Here is a 20740-nt window from a genome sequence, read left to right as displayed (position 1 = left end):
TTATTTTGCTTTTGTTAACCGTGAAAAAAGACAAGGAGCTGTATGGATTACTGAAACCACACTCCTGACAAGTGGAAATGTTATTCGGCAAAACTGTCTTCGACAACCTGGTGTCCTCCAGATGTTCTGAACTACAACTCCCATCAGGTACTAGGTTGGTGTAGGCTACAAAAACTCCTCTGTGGGGCTGCCTTTCAAAATTGCCTGGAAGCTCTGTCTGGCTCAACACAGGGTAGTGAGATTATTGATGGGCATTGACAACTATCAGTGTATTACTTCAGTGTTTTGTCATTTGCACCCTAAGTCCCAGTTGCAATTCAAAATGCTGGCATTAACCTCTAAAGCCCTAATTTTATTGGGGCCCATATACCTGAATGATCGCCTCCTCTTATATAAATCTGTCCAGACTTTAAAATTCCAATCACTAGGTGAGGACTTTCTCCAAATTTCCACCCTTAGTGAACTAAAGGTGTTCTGAGAAATGACCTCTACAGTGGTGGTGCCCCATTATAAAGCCCTCTCTCCATAAAGGCTTGCCTGGCAGCCTAGAACCTATATAAAGACATTTCAGTGCCAGGTGAAAACACTTCTATTCATGCAGGTCATTTAATAATTAGGTTGCAGTCCAAACCCACAATCTGCCAAGCTCAGAATAGTTCCAACACTCTCTGCTAGAATCACTCAGTTGGTGCAGAGCTCCCAACTCCATGTGCTGAGAGTGCAGGTGGGCAATACTACTGGCAGGAAATGGTAGCCCATGGAAAGCCCAAAATCTAGCATTCTGGGGGTGGAAATGGGCTGAGCGAGCCCAGGATCTGCTGGATCCTGAGTCAGTGCCACTGCCATCAGTTAACGGCATCAGGCTCAATATGGGTTCATTTGCTACAGATCAGACTTTTGCCTGCACCATCTTCAACTCCCATCCCAGCCTGCATGAGCACCAATAACTGCAGGTATGGTGGCAGTACACAGCTCTGTCACACCCTCTGCTGCCAGGCTAAAGTCTGGGTTGCTCTGCCAGAACATTTTTGTTTCTGACCTAGGGTATTTTGTTTTCTCCCTTCAGTGCTGTTTTTATCATTCTTGATCTTACCCACCATCATAGTGGCTTTATATTGATTGGAATTATTTTATTTTATTGCAGCTGTATTTTATTGCTTTTAAAAGTTGTGAAGTGCCCAGAGGACATGGTTAACTTGGCAGTATATAAATGCCAAAACCGAGAGAGAGAGAGAGAGAGAGAGAGAGAGAGAGAGTGTGTAAACTGGTTGCTGCCATCTACATTGAATTGAAATACAGTCTAGAAATCAATTTTAAGTGGTCTTCCTTCAGACTATTTATGCTAAACCCTTCACAGAACTGAGAAAGGCAAATGTGGGACAGACAAGCACATTTTAGAATTCACCAGAACAAATAACCCACCCAATTGACAAAGCAGCAACCAATACAAAGCAGCCCTTGCAGCAAACACCATTCACCCACCCAATCGCTAGATCCTGCTTACGGATGCAAACAATCGTCCATCCCCCCTCTGCGCTACCCATGTATAAGACGACTTCCCCCCCATTTTTTACTTTATTTTGGAGTAAAAAAAACCTTGTCTAATACACAGAAAAGTATGGTAATATCACTGTTCTAATTCCAATGGCAAATAAATACAGTGGTACCTCGGGTTACATACGCTTCAGCTTACATACGCTTCAGGTTACAGACTCCGCTAACCCAGAAATAGTACCTCGGGTTAAGAACTTTGCTTCAGGATGAGAACAGAAATCGTGCTCTGGCGGCACAGCAGCAGCAGGAGGCCCCATTAGCTAAAGCGGTGCTTCAGGTTAAGAACAGTTTCAGGTTAAGAACGGACCTCCAGAATGAATTAAGTACTTAACCCGAGGTACCACTGTACATAGCACTAGATGTCACCATTTGCCAGCAATTAATCAGAGATGGAATTCTAACACAATAAGGTCTTGACCCCCAAATATATGAGGTCCCACTATCAATCGACCATAATCCAAAGTAGCACAATGTGACACATGCACAAAACAAAAAATTAGAAATATTTGTACAGCCAATTAACTAAAGCACATGATCTCCTCTGCAGATTACACATAAACTCACAAAACACAAGATGCATGTATGTTGTGTATTATCAAGGAATTAAGCATTTGTAACATGGGTAAATTTATCTAAGCTAAAGGAGGAAGGGTAGGAAAAAATACCTGAAAAAATACAGATGGAGGATACTAGTGAGGCAAAGATTAGTGCCAAGGATAGCAACACATAGTCAATACATATACAGGGTAGGTAATCAGTCAAGAACATGAACCAAGAAGCTACCGTTCAAATTTGGTCAAGGTACAATATATGCAGTCAGGGTTGTTAAGGTGCAGTGAATCTGCCCAAAGTTTTCCATTGCCTGAACATTTTAAAAGAGTCCTTGCCTATTAATTCTGCATCCTTTATGAAGCAACAACAGCACTCAACTGCGATATTTTTGTGAAAGCAATGCAGCCAGGCATGACTTAAAATGAAGTGAGGAAGATCCATACAAACTACAGGAGCCAAGAGGAATACTTTGTAAAACTATCTAATATTTTCAATTTAGGAGTGGCTGGCATCTTCCCACTAAGATTGGGCCTCTATGTTTTGGTAATTTTACAAGTAGCACGCCAAGCCTGGGATCAAGTTTCAAATTTACTCACTCACTTACTTACTATAACCTTTTCAAATCTGTAAGTGTAGAGGTCATAAGAGAAATAGACTTCCTGGATCCAAAGTCACCTTCCATACAGATCTTTGAGCTTCCATTTGCTTTTCCCACCATCGAAAGGAAGGAAGGGCTGCTAAGAACTGGGGGGGGGGGGGCGGAATCCCAGTGGAGGCACTCTCAGATTTATGAATTTGAACTCGGTGTACACATTCTTTACATATAATAAGACTCCCTGTCCCCCCTCCCACTTTGAACAAGGTATATCCTTCAGCTGCTATGTTCCAATCATGAGTCTCCCCTCATCGCACCTCAGTAATACCTTAATTTCCTGGTTAGGATGCCAGATCCTTCCTGTTTGTTTCCCATATTTTGTGTCGTAAGAGACCATGGCCATTGCACCTTCCCAAATTCCCTGCTGTTGTATTTACCTGAAAATTACCAGGCCCCACTTCCATTGTACTGCCTCCTTTTTTCTTCTTTCTTTCTTTCTTTCTTTCTTTCTTTCTTTCTTTCTTTTTTGCCTTCTTCCTAGTACTTGACTCAGTATACAGCTCTGGGCTTTTCCCTCCATTCCTCACAGGATTTAGTTTAAAAGTTTCCTTGATCATGTTGACAAGGTTCCTGAAAAGCACGTTCTTCCCAGTCCTAATGGGGTACATCCCATCTCCCACCAGGTCCAAGAAACAATGCTATCTTGTAGCTGGCTGTTCACTTATGGCATCCTGCTATAACTCCCCAACCTTTTACAGGAAGGAGGGAACTGGGTGGAGGGACTACTTTTGTCCCCAAGTCTTTCAAAGATGGCTTACTGGTTTTAGGCATTTGTATTAACCTAGCATAGCTTTGTCCATGGAAAAGAGAACAAGGGACAACAGCAAAGAAATATTTTTGGTATGGCAAATCATGATTTCCTATTTATTTAGGGAAAATAAATGAATTTATAAATTACTTCTTGGTAAGATGAGAGCAAGAATCCCATTGCAGGGCCCACAGAAAGTAATGAAGTTTGGGGCTAAAGCACCAAGGGTGTAGGGTTCCCTGCTGCAACAAAATCCACTGTATTTGAAATGAGAGCCCTCTTATGTTGAAAAAACCATGGCTTCTACTACAGTGGTACCTTGGGTTACAGACAATTCAGGTTATAGACACTTCAGGTTACAGACTCTGCTAACCCAGAAATAGTACCTCTGGTTAAGAACTTTGCTTCAGGATGAGAACAGAAATTGTGTGGCGGCGGCAGTGGGAGGCCCCATTAGCTAAAGTGGTACCTCAGGTTAAGAACAGTTTCAGGTTAAGAACGGACCTCCAGAACAAATTAAGTTCTTAACCCAAGGTACCACTGTATTAGCTATAAATAGAATACACAGTCTTGCTCTTTTATATTACAGCTAAATAACTTGTCCATTTTATAAGAAAAGTAGAGGAAAGTAAATGTGTGCATGTCTGGAAGAAAGCAGGGGAGAGAAAAATCTCACTGCTGAAAAGTGTTCTGCCAAAATAAACCTTGGAGCATTTTATAAATTAATTCTGGTCCGCATGTTTATTTTTCTTTTGGAAATTCTAAAATGAGACCGTTCAAATCATCTTATTGGCAGCAGCATATTTTTAGAGGAGTGAAGAAAAAAACCCCACAGAGCTCTGTTACTGGAAGGTGCTTGCTATTTTTTTCACTGAAAGTATTCTTTCCTTCTGACCTGGCATATTAGATAAGATTTATACTTATGACCTGACATTATGTAGTTAAGATTTATTCTTCTGTATCAGCTTTATGATGCTTGCAAGCTATTTATTTACAGCATGGGGAATATATTTATGGCATAAGAAACAGAGATTGTACTTTAAAAAATAGTAAAAAAAATGTCAGGGAGAGTCCCATGTAACAGTGAAAACAGCAGATGCCCCTACAGCTGCTTCCCCCGGGCTCTTGGGGTATTTCCTTTGTTGTTTCAGCATCAGCATTAAACAATTTCAAGTCATTTTGATGGAGAGCAACCTTAGACGGTTCCAAAAGCTCCAGCACATTCAAATATATGCTGAAGTGCAAGATAAAACAGGCTTTTTCCCTTAAGCTGCGATCAGTCGCTAACACAGATCCGATTGACTTGATTTTGATTCATTGTATTTCTATGCCACTTTCCATTCAAAATCATCTAAAAGAAGCTTACAAACAATAAATAACAATTACAGAATGGAACATCATGAATACAACATGAATCATAGAAAATAAATAACAAATCATCAACGAAATAATTGCAATCTCTAAAACACCATTAACAAAGCAGCAACTGAAAAATAAGCCAAGCATCGCAATAATCCATAAAACAATATCAACGTTAACAAAATAGCAACTAAAAAGAGAGAGAGAGCTATGCACAGTCAAGTCTGTGTGCACACTCTTCACGATCACATGTCTTATTTCATTCTGTTCAGTTCATTAAAACACAGGGAATGGACTGGGAAGTCCTGAGGGAAGTGATTTTTGTTCTGCATTATTTTGTTTTGGGAAATGTATGATGTATATATTTAAAATCTGGAAAATGTGTCAAATGAAATGAAATAAATGGAATTTAAAGAATAAAATAAAAACACACATAATGCCTGTTGTTAAGACAGCTCAGCCAAATGCTGTGCCAGCTGGGGTCCTCAGGTAGTGAGTGGGCCATGGTGGAGGCAGTGGGGCTCTCAGGCCTATCGCCAGTGGTAAAGGATATGTTGAGTCAGCATAGTAATCAGAGGGTCCATTCCTACTTGAGAAAGTCCAAGGCAAGCCTGTCCCTCTGGAGCAGAGAGTCGTGGCTGCACTTGGTGTAGAGGCAGACCAAGAGGTCCAGCAGCGCCTCCACACTCAAGACACTCTTGCTGGGCACAGTCCAGCCAAAATAAAGCTCAGTGAACTTACATTAATTTCACTGGGAGTATTAAGCACATGTTTACATCCCTCGTATTAGAATCAATGAGAGTTAAAAGAGCTTAACTTTCATTAGATCATACTCATTGTTTCAAGTGCTGGTTTTGATTTCAATGCCATTTTAAAGAAAAGGTAACTCTACTAGGGGCTGATTTACACATGCACATACACCATTTGGTATCTCATCACTCAGATGCTTAACACTTAATAACTCACAGCTGAATGCACAGATTACTGCCTCTGCTGAAAAGGAATGCATTCCCCAAAAATAATCAGGTTAAGTTCTGTTCATTTTTTGTTTTGTGATGGTGCTGTCACACATGTAAGTCATCACAACGCTGGAGCCATTGGTTGACAATTATTCACATATGAACATATCTTTCACTTGAAATGCCAAATTATGGTTTACGATACTTAGATGTGGTTAATTGCAACATCCAAATTGGCAAACCATGGCTTAAAGCAGATCTGCAAACTATGGGTAGAAAATTGTAGCACTAAGGATATCATTCTGTCAATAGAAGCATTTTCCCTTGCTTCTACGCTCTCTTCTGTCGAGCCTTCCAGGGCAGATTTTGGAGAGATATGGGGTCGCATGCCCCACATTTCTATAAAATATCCAAGGAAACTCACCTTTTCCATGTGCTCTTTGGTGAAATTCCCAGCTTTCCATTCTGTACCACTTTGACTTAGCCTGTAACAAAGTCTAAGAATGTGCAACTGAAAAAGCTACATTCTTCCCAATGCCTACCCCTGCCTCCACTTCCCTCTCTTCCTCTAATGTTTCCCTGTGTCAATTTTAGTCTGAAAGCACCTCAGGGTAGGGAACTGCTTTGTTATCTACTACACCGGGCCTGCCACTTCCACATAATTTACTTATGCAACTGCAGCCTCCAAATAAATAAATGGAGAGTGGGGAAAACTTACCATGGACAGAGCTTTTTAATCCCCACATCTTGCCTACTGGGCTCTGGGAAGGTCGTGTGAGGCCTGGTAAGCAAGGCAGAGGACTAAGCTTGCTCCGGACAGGTAGGGATGGTTGCACAGGAGGGGGGCATGGTTCTGAGGGTTTCCTTTGTTGTTGTTGTTTAGTCATTTAGCCGTGTCCGACTCTTCGTGACCCTGTGGACCAGAGCACGCCAGGCACTTCTGTCTTCCACTGCCTCCCGCAGTTTAGTCAAACGCATGCTGGTAGCTTTACACAATTTGGCTTTGCATGTGGATGCCTGGAACTGAACTCTCACGTAGTGAGGTCACTGTATATATTTTGAAAAGTAGTTTGTCTGTTTGTCCATTTGTTCTCTATGAGTTTGGACACCTCTTGATATATCATTGCCAAACTTTACACAAGGGTTCCTGAGATGGGCTCAGTGGTTGTTGTTGATGTTTGGATGTCAGGTGCCATTTTGAATCAAGATGGCAGACCAAAGCATGGTTGACATTGGGTCACTGGGCACCATTTTTAATCAAGATGGTGGACTAAAACATAACTTTGGCATGACTTCACCTGGCTTTTGGCTTGACTGTTCCAAACTCTGCTGATTTGGATGCCTTTGAAGATATTGTTGCCCAATTTGCTGATCCTCACCTGTACCAATTTGGATGCCTCTCAAGATATCATCACTCTACTTGACACAAGAGTTCCCAAGGTAGAGGCAGCAGTCTTCATCAATGGCTTGAGTGCCAGGCGCCATTTTGAATGAAGATAGTGGACCAAATTAACCCCAAATGCACCTTAACTCCACACACCAAAATGATTCAGGACTCGGTCAGGTGCTCTCCGGGTTAGTTTGGAGCCCTGTGTAGCATGTGTGTGCACCCTGGCTTGTTTGTATATACAGACATAACCCCAAAACTCACAAATGACACAATCCATTTAAAAATCATAATTCTGAAAGGGGAGTTATTTAAATTCCCAAGCAGTGCTGGACACTCCCTGATAGTAGTCTATTACGGATCAAGGCAAGCTGGTGGTGATGGTGGTGACGATAATGCAATATACTACTTTGTGGTTGGTATTTGAGAGTTGTGAAGAAAAGAAATTTTAAAAATTCTGACTGAGGAGTTGAATGTTTGTTTGAACAATCCCTAGTTGTCATCATCTTTTCAGTTCAAGGTTACTTTTGTCAAGGTTTATGGTCTGTTCTATGTGTAATGCCTTGGGGCGAAGAACGTAAGGAGTGGTAAGCCCAATAATATTTCAAGATAATCCTGAGGTGCTTCCTTTTCCCAACCTTTGTTGCCTATTTAGATTTTTCATTCCAGACAAAGTCTCTTAACATGTATTCTTATACAGTAATTTAACCTATGGGCTTTCTGCTCTCAGCAGCTTGAAAGTCATTACTCCAGTAAAATAATAATAACGGTACTTTTTTGTTTTACTCTCTTTTTTTACTCCAGTTGTGGATTTCATTTAAGTAGTGCAATCATATTTCCCTGTCTTATACAATATTAATTATAAAATAATAGTACAGCTCTTTGCTTCTTATATACTCCACATTGCACTTCTGTGCATGTTTATTAAGAAGTAACCTCTCCCTAGGATTCCAACACACTTACCTGAGAATAAGCCCATTTAACATAATGGGACTTACATTCAAATATACATGCACAGGATTGCACCCCTGTTGTATTCATCCCACTGAAGCCAATTGTTTGTAAGTAGTTTTAGGCTTGATTTGGTGTTCAGCTAAGTATGTAAGTTTTCGAAGCACTTATTTAGGAATAGGAGGAAAGTTTATGGGTGAGTTATGACAATGTCAAGAAGGTGATGTAGTAAAAGTCATAAAATACTTGCAGATGCTGGTATTTGTAGCTTTGGAGAAGAAGCACTGGAATAATGTTTACTGTTGCTAAGCGTGTCTGTGGGAGACCTGCAGCAGGGAACATGGGTGGTTTCCCTCTCTTTGACCCACAGAGCTGATAGGAATCAAATATCATGTTCTCAAAGTTACCTTCAGTAAATCCTGTTGTATTGTTGGATGTGCTCATAACATAAATTCTATAAAATACATTAAAGTGCCATGTTTTTTGCAGTTGGAATTGTGCATGAGGATCCGGGGATGCACTGCAGGTGTTTCTACATCAGCTAGTCATTTCTATTTTGTGATTTATATTGGGACTCAGTTCAAAAACACTCCAACATAAAACAGAGCCTGACGTTACCGGGTAATACCAGGCAGGTAAACATATCCAAGTCCTACCAGAACTACACATCCTTACCATAGGCTGAGTACACATTACCATCTTAAAACACAATGAGGTGTTTTCCCCCCCATTGTGTTTCAATTTGCATTTGCATTCCTATGCTTTGACATGTTTCCACATCACCCACAGCCTGCCCACACCACTGAGTGGAGATGGCGTGGGGATATCCCAATGCAAACTGCCTGGTGGGTGTCCTCACCCTTCCACCTACCTTCTCTCCTGCTGGAACTAACCTGTGAAAAGCTAAGCGCAGACACTTGGAGCTAGGAAACCAGAGCCTCATATTACAGGTTCTTGAGAACAGCTTTAAGTCCACTACAAAACAGTTGGAAAGTATTTAAACTTAAGCAGAAGCAGATATATTGCTGGCACCATCTTCATCTGCGCATGCATGCCCATACTGCCACCACACATGTAGAGCCACACCCAGAAGGAAAGGTCAGTGTCTCAAGTATACACACTGGGGCTTCACTGTTAATTGAATAAGGCTACAGTTTCCAACTGGGATCAAATCTGGTTTGTGGGATATGCATCAAACCTCAGTATTTCACAAAAACTGCAAAATACATCTGGATCATTGACAATACCAGGGGTCAGCAACCTTTTTCAGCCATGGGCTGGTCCACTGTCCCTCAGACCATGTGGTGGGCTGGACTATATGGGGGGGGGGGAATGAACGAATTCCTATGCCCCACAAATAACCCAGAGATGCATTTTAAATAAAAGGGCACATTCTGCTCATGTAAAAACACCAGGCAGGCCCCACAAATAACCCAGAGATGCATTTTAAATAAAAGGGCACATTCTACTCATGTAAAAACATGCCGATTCCTGGACCGACCACGGGCTGGATTGAGAAGGCGATTGGGCCGCATCTGGCCTACGGACCTTAGGTTGCCTACCCCTGGATAATACTATGTGAACAGAGATTGAAAAACCAGCAGTGGGAGCACACTGGAACCAGTATAAACAGTATTCTGTAACCAGCCATAGGCCCCATCTGCATTATACATTTAAAGCAGTATCATAACGCTTTAAACATTCATAGCTTTCCTCAAAGAATCCTGGCAAGTGAAATTTGTTAAGGATGAGAATTGTTAGAAGACTCCTGCTTCACTCAGAGAGTTATGGTTCCCAGAGTGGTATAACAATCAATCCCTCTTCCCAGGAAACTTTGTGAATTTTAGCTGCCTTCTTCCTCCCCATTTTCCTCTTCATTCCCGCAAATGTCAGAGAAGGGTAAGCAGAACCAGTGGTTGGACTGGGGATCCAGTGCTGCTGCTGCTGCCTATTTAGGACGAAGAGTCAGTCTGGGTAAGAGCAATGTGGAGAGGAAGAAGACACCCAGAAGTGGTGGTGGTCAGCCTGCAGATCTACTGCTTCCACTGCCAATTAGTATGGAAAGATGCCCAGGTAAGACAGCAATGGGAGGAGGAGTACAGGGAGGAGGAAAGTGATCAGTAGAAGCACTGGCCAGCCTGGGGCCCCAGGATACATCACAGGACACTATTCTGTCCCCCATGCTGTTTGATATTTCTCTGAAATTGGGGGGCCTGGTGTGCAGTGCCAACTCTGCCACTCATTTTTATCTTATTCAGGTGAAGTCCTGAACTAGTGTCTGAGATGGGTGGTGAATTGGATAAAGGCCAATAAACTGAAGATTATCAGAATAGGGAAGCGGAATTCAGTCTGAACTGGGTGGGATTGCATATCCCTTAAGAAGCATGCACAGTTTGGAGCTGCTGTTAGTAACAGGCTTGTTCTGGGAAGCCCAAGTCCATGAGCCTTCCTCATCAGAGACAACCTTGTCACTTTTATCCACGTGTTGACATTTCACTTATATTACAGCAATGTGTTTTACATTTGGCTGACTCAATAAATCATTCCCAAGCTTAGGTTGGTGCACAACACTGCAGCTGTGTTGCCGACCGGGGCCAGGCATTCAAAAAACATATTGCCAGTCTTGAGCCAAATGCCCGGACTTCTGGCTCAATTCAAAGTGCTGATTATGGCCTTTAAAGCATGATATGGCTTAGGACCACTGTACCTTAAGGAGTACTTGAAGCAAACTTACTTCAGAAGAAAACCCACAATGGTCCTTGCAAAGGTAAAATTTGCCCTTCATGGAACTCTAAGCAGCAGACATGGGGACACCTAGCTTCCAAACCAGGCACTAGCCAGGCTCACATCTGCTAGCAATGTAACCATACCATGTGACACCATTCTTTGTATCTAGGTCAGCATACATGTGTGTGTGCGCACACACACTCATGTATTAAATAGCCAGTTCCCAATATTCTGTTCTTTCTTATATTCCTAGCACACACAAGCATCTGTTATAGCTACTTCCCAACATTCCCTTCTTTGTCAAAAGCAAGCAGATTTCCCCAAACTAGTCCTCTCCAGATGTTTCTGGATTGCAACTCCCACCATCTTGGACCATCAGTGATGCTGGCTGGGCCATACTTCACCAGGAGTGCACCAAATTGAGGAAGGCTGCACTAGAGTGTGATAGAAAAGTCAGACAACTGACTTGCAGGAGGAGGAGGAGACAGGGAGTAAAACCATCTCTGATCAGAGATGCCTCACTTCATTTCTCCCATACATGAAACCAGTTCTTGGTCTAGCATGGGAGCCATGTGGATGGAGGAACACACCCTTCTTATATCTCCATACTGCGTGCATCTGGGGAAGGAAGACTATGTCCTGACATACTGTCTAGCATCCTGAGTGTGTGTACTTTGTTCTCATAGGCAATTCTCATGTGCATCAGGAAAGGAGGTGGTAATTATTTAGCACATTAGTTAGTTATATGAAGAGGGTTTTTTTTAAAAACTCCCCCTTTTTTTACTCTTTCCAAAGTAGCAAACAAATGCAAATGCCATAAAAGTAAACCTAAACAAAATAACAATAACAGAGAACTAAGATACCAAATAGCCAGTTAGCGGGGATTAAAACACAGTGGAACCTCGGGTTGCGAACATGATCCGTGTGGGAGGCACGTTCACAACCCGTGGTGTTCGCAACCCGCAGTGCATGTGCATGACGCGATTTGGCGCATCTGCGCATGTGCAAAGCACGATTTAGCGCTTCTGCACATGCGCGAGTGCCGTAACCCGTTCCGGTACTTCCAGGTTGGGTGCGTCCGTAACCTGAAAACGCGCAACCCACAGCGATCACAATCCAAGGTATGACTGTAAACAGGAGTTAGTTACAATTACTATAACTTCACCTGGTGCCTAGAAACAGAAGTGGCTGTGGCAGCAGCTGAACAAAATAGGTACTGTACAGAAGGAAGGCTGTAGCAGAAGAGAGGTGAGAAGTGAAGAGGGAAGAATTGAAGAAGTGAAGGAGATGGGATGAGCAGAATCCCATAGGATGAAAGGCAGGTGGAACTTCTTCCCTTCCTCTCCAAAATAGCCCTCTGTCCCATCCTTCAGATTGTAAGGGCGAATAGCCATAAAGAGAGAGGAGGGGAAAGAAATGACTGCTTACCCAATCCTGGGGTGGGTGACTGCTGGACAGTCAGCTGGCATTTGTGGGCTTCCCCTGGCCAGCTGCTTAAGTGGGCAGACTTTCCCACCAGCCAGTGTTTGAATTTGGACCAATCCAGCCAGGCTGGGTGGGCATGGTTTGAGAGCAGACCAGAGTGGAGCAGGCTTCACTCTAGTTTGCCCCCAGCCAATAAAAACCTGTTGCGCCTGACCCCATAACTTTTTAAAGCCCAGAACGTTGTTTTGTCCAGTTTCTTCACCTTCCTTAGTTTAGGCCTTGCTCCATGGGAAGGGGTCGCTGTGAGTGGGTCCGCAACTTCAAACAATTTCTCTCCCAAATGATATATATGCACTCCTATTTCTACTTGGTAATTGTAAACAGTTTCACAGATTTTGCTTGTTTGTTTGTTGGCAGAATCTACTTTGAGCATACATGTAACATGTTAAGAAAATGGATCAGGAGAAGTTGGCTGGCGCTTTAACTGCATCAAACTAGGTATTTACTTAACTTTAGACACGTGATTTCTCCATATACAGACTCTCCTTCAGAGTCCTTCATAATGTAAACCTATACAGCTGATATTTTTCAATGGTTTTTCACTGTGTTATATATAACTGAAATGGATGTTTGACTTCAGTGGAAAAGGAGATGTAGGTAAAAGGGAGTGAGTAGCTCTATTGACAATGCAGTAAGGCTACTAATTTCTTTAGGCTTAGCCCCAAAGTATTTTGACAGATCCAAAGAGTGAAAATTAGAAAATATTTGTTCTCTTTCTCTGAAAGTACAATTTTCAAAAGTCCAATTTATATTTATGAGCAAGTTTGACAGCACAGGAGATCTGTGTATTGTGAAAGAGTACAAATATTTTCCCTTTTTCATTGTGATTAATTAAATGAGCATTATTGTCGTTATTTATTAATTTTCTATGCCACTCTTCATCCAAGAATTACAGGGTGGTTTACAATATAAAAATACATAACGTAGGAACAAACAAAAACAATAACTTCAAAAGACCATAGATCTTTTAAAAGACAATAGATTGTCTAATTATCCAAAGACCTGGGAGAAGAGGGACCTGAACATATGTAATGAAGGTGCCAGGTGAGCCTGCCTGGGGAAAGCATTCCACAAGTGGAATCACAGAACAGGCTCATTCTCATGTGGCCCACCCTCTAGACCTTTTGTGGAGGAGGCACACAAAGAAGGGCTTCAGATCATGATCACAGGGTCTAGGTTGGTTCATATGTGGAAATGTGGTAAAGAATATTTGTTTGGTTGTATTGATAGCATGTTATTTTCACCATTATATGTCTTATAAAACATTTTAAAAACTTAATGCTGAAAGACCATTTTTGGTTTATACATAGTATGTGTACACACTATGCATTTAGAGCGCATTTAAAGCACAAACCCCAAAGAATCCTGGGAGCTGTAGTTTGTTAATGATGCTGGGAACTGTAGCTCTGTGAGCTGTAAACAAGAGTTCTCAGAATTCTTTGGCAGGTGTGGAAAAATGTGTTTTATATGTATGGTGTACACAGCCAAAGAATTGCAAACCCCTACAAATACAGGACACAATTATGTTTAGGTTCTTTTTGAACTGGCTGCCCACTAAAGAAGAGGGTTCTTTTTTTACCACATAGCACCATTTTATTGCATTGTGGTTGAAGTAGTTTCCCCGTTCTTCTGTTGGTTGTGGTTTAACTGTCTTAGCTTTCTCAGTCATAAGTCAAAGTCTTATAGTCTAAAACTTAAAAGAGTTTCAAAAGCAGTTTATGGTTTAGCCTGAGGTTCTGGGGCTCAAAGGAGGAAAATGTCAAAAAAATCTTCATTGTCTGGATCCCAGACATAACATAACGTTTCACAGGTGAGGTGGGTTGGATGGGAGGGGTGAACAGAAAGCAGCAGGACACCCCCCACCCCACCCCCAATTCCCTCCTAATTTATTGGACTTTTCCCCTTCCCATATTCCCTGTTGTTCTTTGCCTGCTTCCCGAGTTCCTGGACTGAAGTTGGGAATTGGGGGGGGGGGGAGGGACCAGTCCCCTTCACGTCTTACCCTCTACTTAAGTCCCATTTGGAGACAGCATGCTGCCTGCCTCTCCTCCATCAACAAATAACCCCACAACATTCTGTCTCTCATGCTGCAGATGCTCTGTGGGCAGAGGAAGAAGCACTGGACACCCCCCTCCAGGACTTGCATGTGCTGGGATTGATGGGTTTAATTATTGACAACGAGGCTGGGGAGTTTGGAAAATACCAGCAGCATGATGAGTAATGAGCAACATATTATTACAGCCCCAAGGCTCCTTTTTATATGGCTCCCACCATTCATTGAGATGCATAAAGAAGGCAGATGTAGCAATCCCCTTCCCAGCCATCTTCTAAAATTGCACCCGTTGGTTCTCCTTGAATATATTTCTCTCTCTCTCTCTCTCTCTCTGGTCTGAAGTCAAGTAAGGGGTGTATCTGCCTTTGAAGTAAATCTTCTGCCTGATTTGCACTGCCTGATTAGTTTGTAAGAGCGATAAGAAGCTATTCTCTACCGTGCTGTTTAAACATCTGTTCTTCTGATCTCGTCATCGTCATCTGATCCCCGCGCTCGTTTTTTGGTTGTGTGCGCGCGTGCGGGGGAGGTTGTTTCATTGTCTCCAAATCCAAGTTTAAGGCCCGATATAGTTGCCTTTGAAGTCAACGGAAAAGCTTCGGTAGGGGACGAAGCCAGGTGGGTGGGTGGGGGGTCAAACCAACACACTGGCGCTCGCAGCTCGGCCGGCCACACCACACCCCTGCATCCCTGAATTTTCCGTAGCTTTGGGACAAGCTCCCTATGAAAAGAGCCCGCACCTGCAAAGAGCGCTCCCTCCCTCCCTCCCTCCCTCTCCCTCCCTCTTATTGCAGCGGACGCCAGGGGTCGCGCCTTTCACAACTCTGGAGATTCAGGGCAAGGGGGAAGGAGGGCGAGATCCTTGGGCTTTGGAAAAGCAAACCACCTTGGGCTGAGCAGATGACGCCCAAACAACGTGCCACCATCATCATCTAACAAATTTATCCTCAGTCCTTTCGAACTAAAAGAGACAACAATATATCCTCATATGCCAAGAAGAGGAAAAAGAAAAACTCAGGGCGTTGCTTTCCTTTTCCATGAGTAAGTAATACATTATCAAAACAAAAAAATTCCTTCCAGTAGCACCTTAAAGACCAACTAAGTCAGTTCTTGGTATGAGCTTTCGTGTGCATGCACACTTCTTCAGTAACTAATACATTATCAGATACTCTCGCGCTCTTTCGGCTGCCTGACATACGAAATGAATGAACATTTCGCATACACTGGCATACACTTAATCGCTCTGCACTCAATGAGGGGCAGCTATCTGAGGCAGCAACCCTATCCTACCCAGTTGAACTTAATGGGGCTGATCTGCGTGCCGAAGACTCCGATGTAAGCACCGCGTCGGAGGAGAAGCGAAAGTCCAGTCCTCCGCGTTAGATCTGTGGTGCCCCACGGAGACAAGCGTGCAGATCACCGCTCCATGATGTGCAAGCCTAAAGTCTGTGCGAAGCAGCTCGCCCCACAGCCCCACCTCATATATGAGAGAGGAGCGCGGGAATCGGGGCTAGTTTGGTCTTGCAGAACGATTTCATTACTTCTCCTGGATAAGTCTATTTACTGGAGTCCAGCTGTGTAGCAAACCAAATGCCGAAACGTCTTTCTCGGATCAGTCTTTAGTCAGATGCTTATTGTCTGAGAAAGAGAGAAAGAAGGTTCCCCCTTCTACGGAGGAAGCTGCCTTATACTGAACCAGAGAATCGGTCCATCTAGCTTAGCACTGTTTGAACCAGGAACCTTCAGCACCTCCTTTTCTGAAAGGTGTGCTGTGCCTCCCAGTACCCTCTCCCCAACTCGACTTGCCAAGTCTGAAACCACGTCCAGATCTCGCAACAGCTCACAGGGCTCAAGGGGCTCTGGGGAGCTCTGGAGGAAACGAGCCGCTGCGTGGCCCCGGGGCAACAAGAGGGCGTCCCGTCGTCAGCCTTTCATTCTGGCGAAGCGGACACGAGCGTGCCCGGGGAGATCCCTCGCGAAAGCGATATTTCCAGGGCACTTTCGGTGAATCAGACCTTGTTTTCGAGAAGCCGATGCACAAAGGAAGCTTTCAAGGGATACTTGTGCCAAGGTGGGGAAAGGGAAGGCTGGGCAAAACCTAGGAAATAACCTTGTGTACTTTTGGAGGGGGGGCGGCGGAATGAAAACAGGCTGCTGTGTGTGTTGGCCTCTTCCTATCAGGGCAGAGCTGTCAAGCAAGAGGGAAATACACAGCCCCTTTCACCAAGTAGTACAAAGCGCCAAAGGAAGCTCAGAAACATCTCGCCCAGCTCTCTAGGAAGGGCCTTTGGGGAGATAGGGGAGGGGAGGCGGATCCCTATCGAGGTCGATGGAAGAAAGAGATTCCTAGTAGGCTTTGCACGAAATGAAGAGACCAAATTTGCACCCGCTCATCTGGGTTTATCTCATTCAACCCCTCTACCCACTCGCCCTGCCTTCTCCCTTGACGGGCAAGTCCTACCTAGGTGTTGTCTAATCTGGAAAGAATGGCCCCATTCACCACAATCTTCACCAGTGTCTCCTGCGTTATCTGACCAGGCCAATCTACTGGAATCCAAGGTTCAAACAGTGTCGCTTTGGCCTTCCTTCGGTGGGAAACTCACACACAACCCACAGCCCCACGCTTCCAACACCCACACTTCCGACGATGTCTCCGAACTCCTCCGAGGACGATGCCCGTGTGAATTAAACAGGGGCACGATCCAGGGGCACTTTTCGAAGCACAAACTTCAACTGGGCTCCTGTCCGGTGCTTTCATCTCGCCTATTGAAATCAATGGGGCCTGTAAGTCCAACTTAACTCAGATGCACTTAGCTTTCGAGGCAAGCATGCAACGTGCTTAACTTTAGCCGACTCCTGCTCGCTAGTAGAACATTGTCACCATTATTTGATGTATAACATTCTGTTGGTGTTTCTCTTTTTCAGATTGGCCCTCTCTGCCGCCTTCTGATTGTAAAAATATGATGTCGTAATTACCTACAGAGATGCGTACACCGGATGCTTCTCTCACCCCCAAATTTCAGAGAAATTACAAAGCCGAGCAACCACCAGGGAGAAAGAGAAAAGATGCTTAGGGCCAACGTTACTCTTCCTTTTTTATTAGGTACATCGTAGTAGCACTCATCCAAGACAGTATCAACTTGCCCCCTATGCACTTATGTGGGAGGCAGATCCCATTCAAACCGCCGGGCAAAGATCAGGAGGCACCCAAAGGAACCTGCGCGACCCTTTGCTGCATTACCGAGGGAGGGACACCGAGATGCCTCCTTAATCCTGAACCACGTGTATGTAGAATGCATCGTACAATACATGAGGAAAAATAGCTATAGTTCAATCTTTATGATAGTGAATCAATGATGTGTTTCTAAGTTGGTTGGGAAAATGCTTCCCAAGAAGGGCGTGATCCTCCTTTGCTCCTCTATGCAAGCTTTTTTTAAAAAAAAAAACAAAAAAAAACTGCGCAGTGCGATCCTATCCACGTTCCTTGGAGACAAGTCTCCTTGAGTTCCGCAGCCCTGTGCGCGGCGCTTCATCGAGAAGAGGCCAGCGGCACTTACTTCTTAGCGCTGCGCGGCTAAGGAACAGCGTCGTTCACCGAGGCTTAAAGCGAGCCAATATGCAGAGGGTCGGGTTGCCCGAGACCTGCTGCTGCCGTACCAAAATACCTTTTCCCCCTTCAGCGTGACATCCCCGGCACCACGAGAGAAGCGAGAGATCCTCAACAGGTGAGCGAGCCCCTGAGCCCCAGCCCCTTCCCAGCCCTGCCTCAGAAGAGACCCGGGAAAAAGGGCGCACTTACCTCCCTGCCGCCGGACTCTGGAAGGGTTCTGCTGGCTGCCGACGTATTCCATCAAGTTCAAAGTGATAAAGACCCAAGAAACCAGTCGCAATTGCATAGTAACCCTGTAAGAAGTTCCCGTCTCTCGTCCTTTTCGGAGGGGAAGGAAGAGGAGGCGGCGGAGGGGAGAGGGAGGGAGGGGGGAGGGCGGCAGAAATACCTGCCTGGGAGGCAAGGGCTCCCGAGCGTCTTCTTGTTTACAAACAAGCGAGCCAACAAATGTCACTGGCGGCGGCGCGCGGGCTCTTAATTATTGCACTTTCAAGTCGCCCCGACGGTGGCCTCCGGGCAGCCTCCTCGGAAGGGCGGCGAAAGAGAACGGCGGGAACGCGGGAGCGAGGCGCCTGGTCGATGGCAGGGCAGGTACCATGTTGCGAGGGGGTGGGGGTGGGGGGGAAAGAGGGCAATAAGAGGGCTGGGCAAAGGTTGCTCGTGGCGCGGGGCGCTCCCACCCGGCTCCGGCTACAGGTCGGCGCTCCCAGTCAGAAACTCCATGGGCAGGTGTGCCTTCCTCTTGGGCGCTGCTCACCTTCGCTGAGGAACCCCATAGAGAAGGGCAAGGGCAGGCGCGGGGAAGGAGCCCGGGCAGCTGGTGGTGATGGTGGTTGTGGGGCCGGCGAGCCGGGGGCAGAGCTTCTCCCTCTCCCTCCGCTTCAGGGCTGAGCGCGCCCTCCTCGGACCTGGCTGGGAGCTGTCGCCTCAGACGCCTCGAAGCCCAGCAGCATCTTTCTGAGGGAAGGCGTGGGTAGTAGGAGCGCCGCCTCAGCTACACTAGGCGTGAGGCGCCTCAGAGCGCGAGAAGCGGCTCCGTTCCCAGCGGCCGAGGGCTTCGGAAGGCAGCGGGGCGAAGGACGGCAGCAGCAGCAGCAGCCCCCTCAGACCGTCCCTCGCAGCTGGGCGACAGCCGGAGTCGGAGCAAAGCTTCTTTCCGCTGCCTTCGCGGACTCTGCCTGCGAGCGAGCGAGAGAGAGCGCTTCCCACTTACTCCTCCCTCTCCGGGAGTCCAGGGGTATTTTTGAAGCCCGCGTCGAAGTGTGGAAAGCAAAACTCCAATCGGACGCGCAGCCGCCTGGGCGAGGAACTTCCAATCGCTGGCGGGCGGCTTTGGCTCTAGCTGCCGAGGGAGGGACGCGGCGCGCGACGGGAGCGGGGAAGCGCGCGTGCGCGCGGGGGTGCGAGAGCGCGCCCAGAAGTCTCGCTTCTTGCTGATGCTGGGGCGTCGCTCGCCGTCGCCTTCGCTTCCCACACAATTCGAGGAGCCACACGCTTTTCTCTGTCAGTATCGGGGGTGGGGGTGGGGGTGGGGAGTTAGTCTGCATGATGCCTGAGCGTGTCCTCATGAAACATTTCTTGGGGCCAACTAACAAGGACAAAACAGCGAGTGCAGCTAGATTTCAGATTTCACAGAAGTCGGTCAGCCCCCCCCCCCCTTTTGATGATTAGAGATAAGAAGCTGCGTTGTACTGAGGGCGCTCCCTCCCAGGCGGTCACTTTTTTGAGGGATTTAATCACATACAGTATAGGCAGATTCATGTTGCACAGTTAGAATCGAAAGGGAGGACTTGCGTAACCTGCCCCCCCAAAGATTGGACTTTCTCCAATAAGTGGGGAAAACTGGGTTGGGAAAAGTGTGGGGTAATACCTGCACTGTCTTCTAGTCTCCCCATTAGCAAATCAGAGCAAATTAGCAAATGCTCATTAAATATATTTATTATCATCCCACTTTTTTCCCTAGACAAAGGACTCAGTGTGGCTTACAGATAAGACAAAACACAGATAAAATAGAAAAGGCTAAAAATATAGAAGAGACAGTCATTAAAAATAGTTAAACACTAATATAATCTGTTTATAATAATAGACAATAATAAGAATTATTAAAAATGATATAATAATGATAAAAACATCACAGTAGACCTTTCCTTTAAAATAGTCGGTTCCTACTTTTGGAATAAAAAGGTATCCATCTGCTGGCAGAAGGAGAACAAGGAAGAGGCTAGTCTAACTTCTTATCAGGGTGGGGAAGTTCCAAAGTCTGGGAGCAGCCACCGAAAAGGTTCTCTCTGTGTCTGTACCAAGCATGCCTGTGAGAGTGGCAGAACTCAGAGAAGGGCCTCCCATGAAGATCTCAGAGCCCAAACAGGTTCAAATGAGAGAATACAGTCTTTCATCTTGAACCTAAGCCATATAGGGCTTAATAGGTCATAACCAGCAGTTTGAATTGTGCCTGGAAACAGATCGGTAGCCAGTGGAGCTGTTGGAACAAAAGCATCATATGCTCCCCATAACTAGCCCTGGTCAACTGTCTGGCTGCGGCTCTTTGGGCCAGTTGAAGCTTCTGAGCACTTTTCAAAGGCAGCCCCACATAGAGCACATTACAGTAATCCAAATGGAATGATTTGTGTCACTATGGTCAAATCATTTCCAGAAATGGGTGCAGCTGGTGCAGTAGCTTTGAGAAGAGGCAGTTTGAATATT

At 45.2% G+C, this 20740-nt stretch overlaps 1 protein-coding gene across 1 annotated transcript in view; it reads right to left on the bottom strand.

The window, feature by feature from the left end:
- Positions 1-19347, bottom strand: part of RSPO3 (R-spondin 3) — a 52646-nt gene extending 33299 nt beyond the window's left edge. The window contains exon 1 of the mRNA XM_081856475.1: positions 18227-19347. Coding sequence (XP_081712601.1) covers positions 18227-18323 — 97 coding nt within the window. The 5' untranslated portion in view covers positions 18324-19347. The remainder of the gene's footprint in view (positions 1-18226) is intronic.
- Between the last annotated feature and the right edge of the window lie 1393 nt (positions 19348-20740).

Source organism: Podarcis erhardii, assembly GCF_964252035.2.
Source record: "Podarcis erhardii genome assembly, chromosome: 3".
In the NCBI taxonomy this organism is placed as follows: Eukaryota; Metazoa; Chordata; class Lepidosauria; order Squamata; family Lacertidae; genus Podarcis; species Podarcis erhardii.
This window is presented reverse-complemented; position numbering and strand designations above follow the sequence as displayed.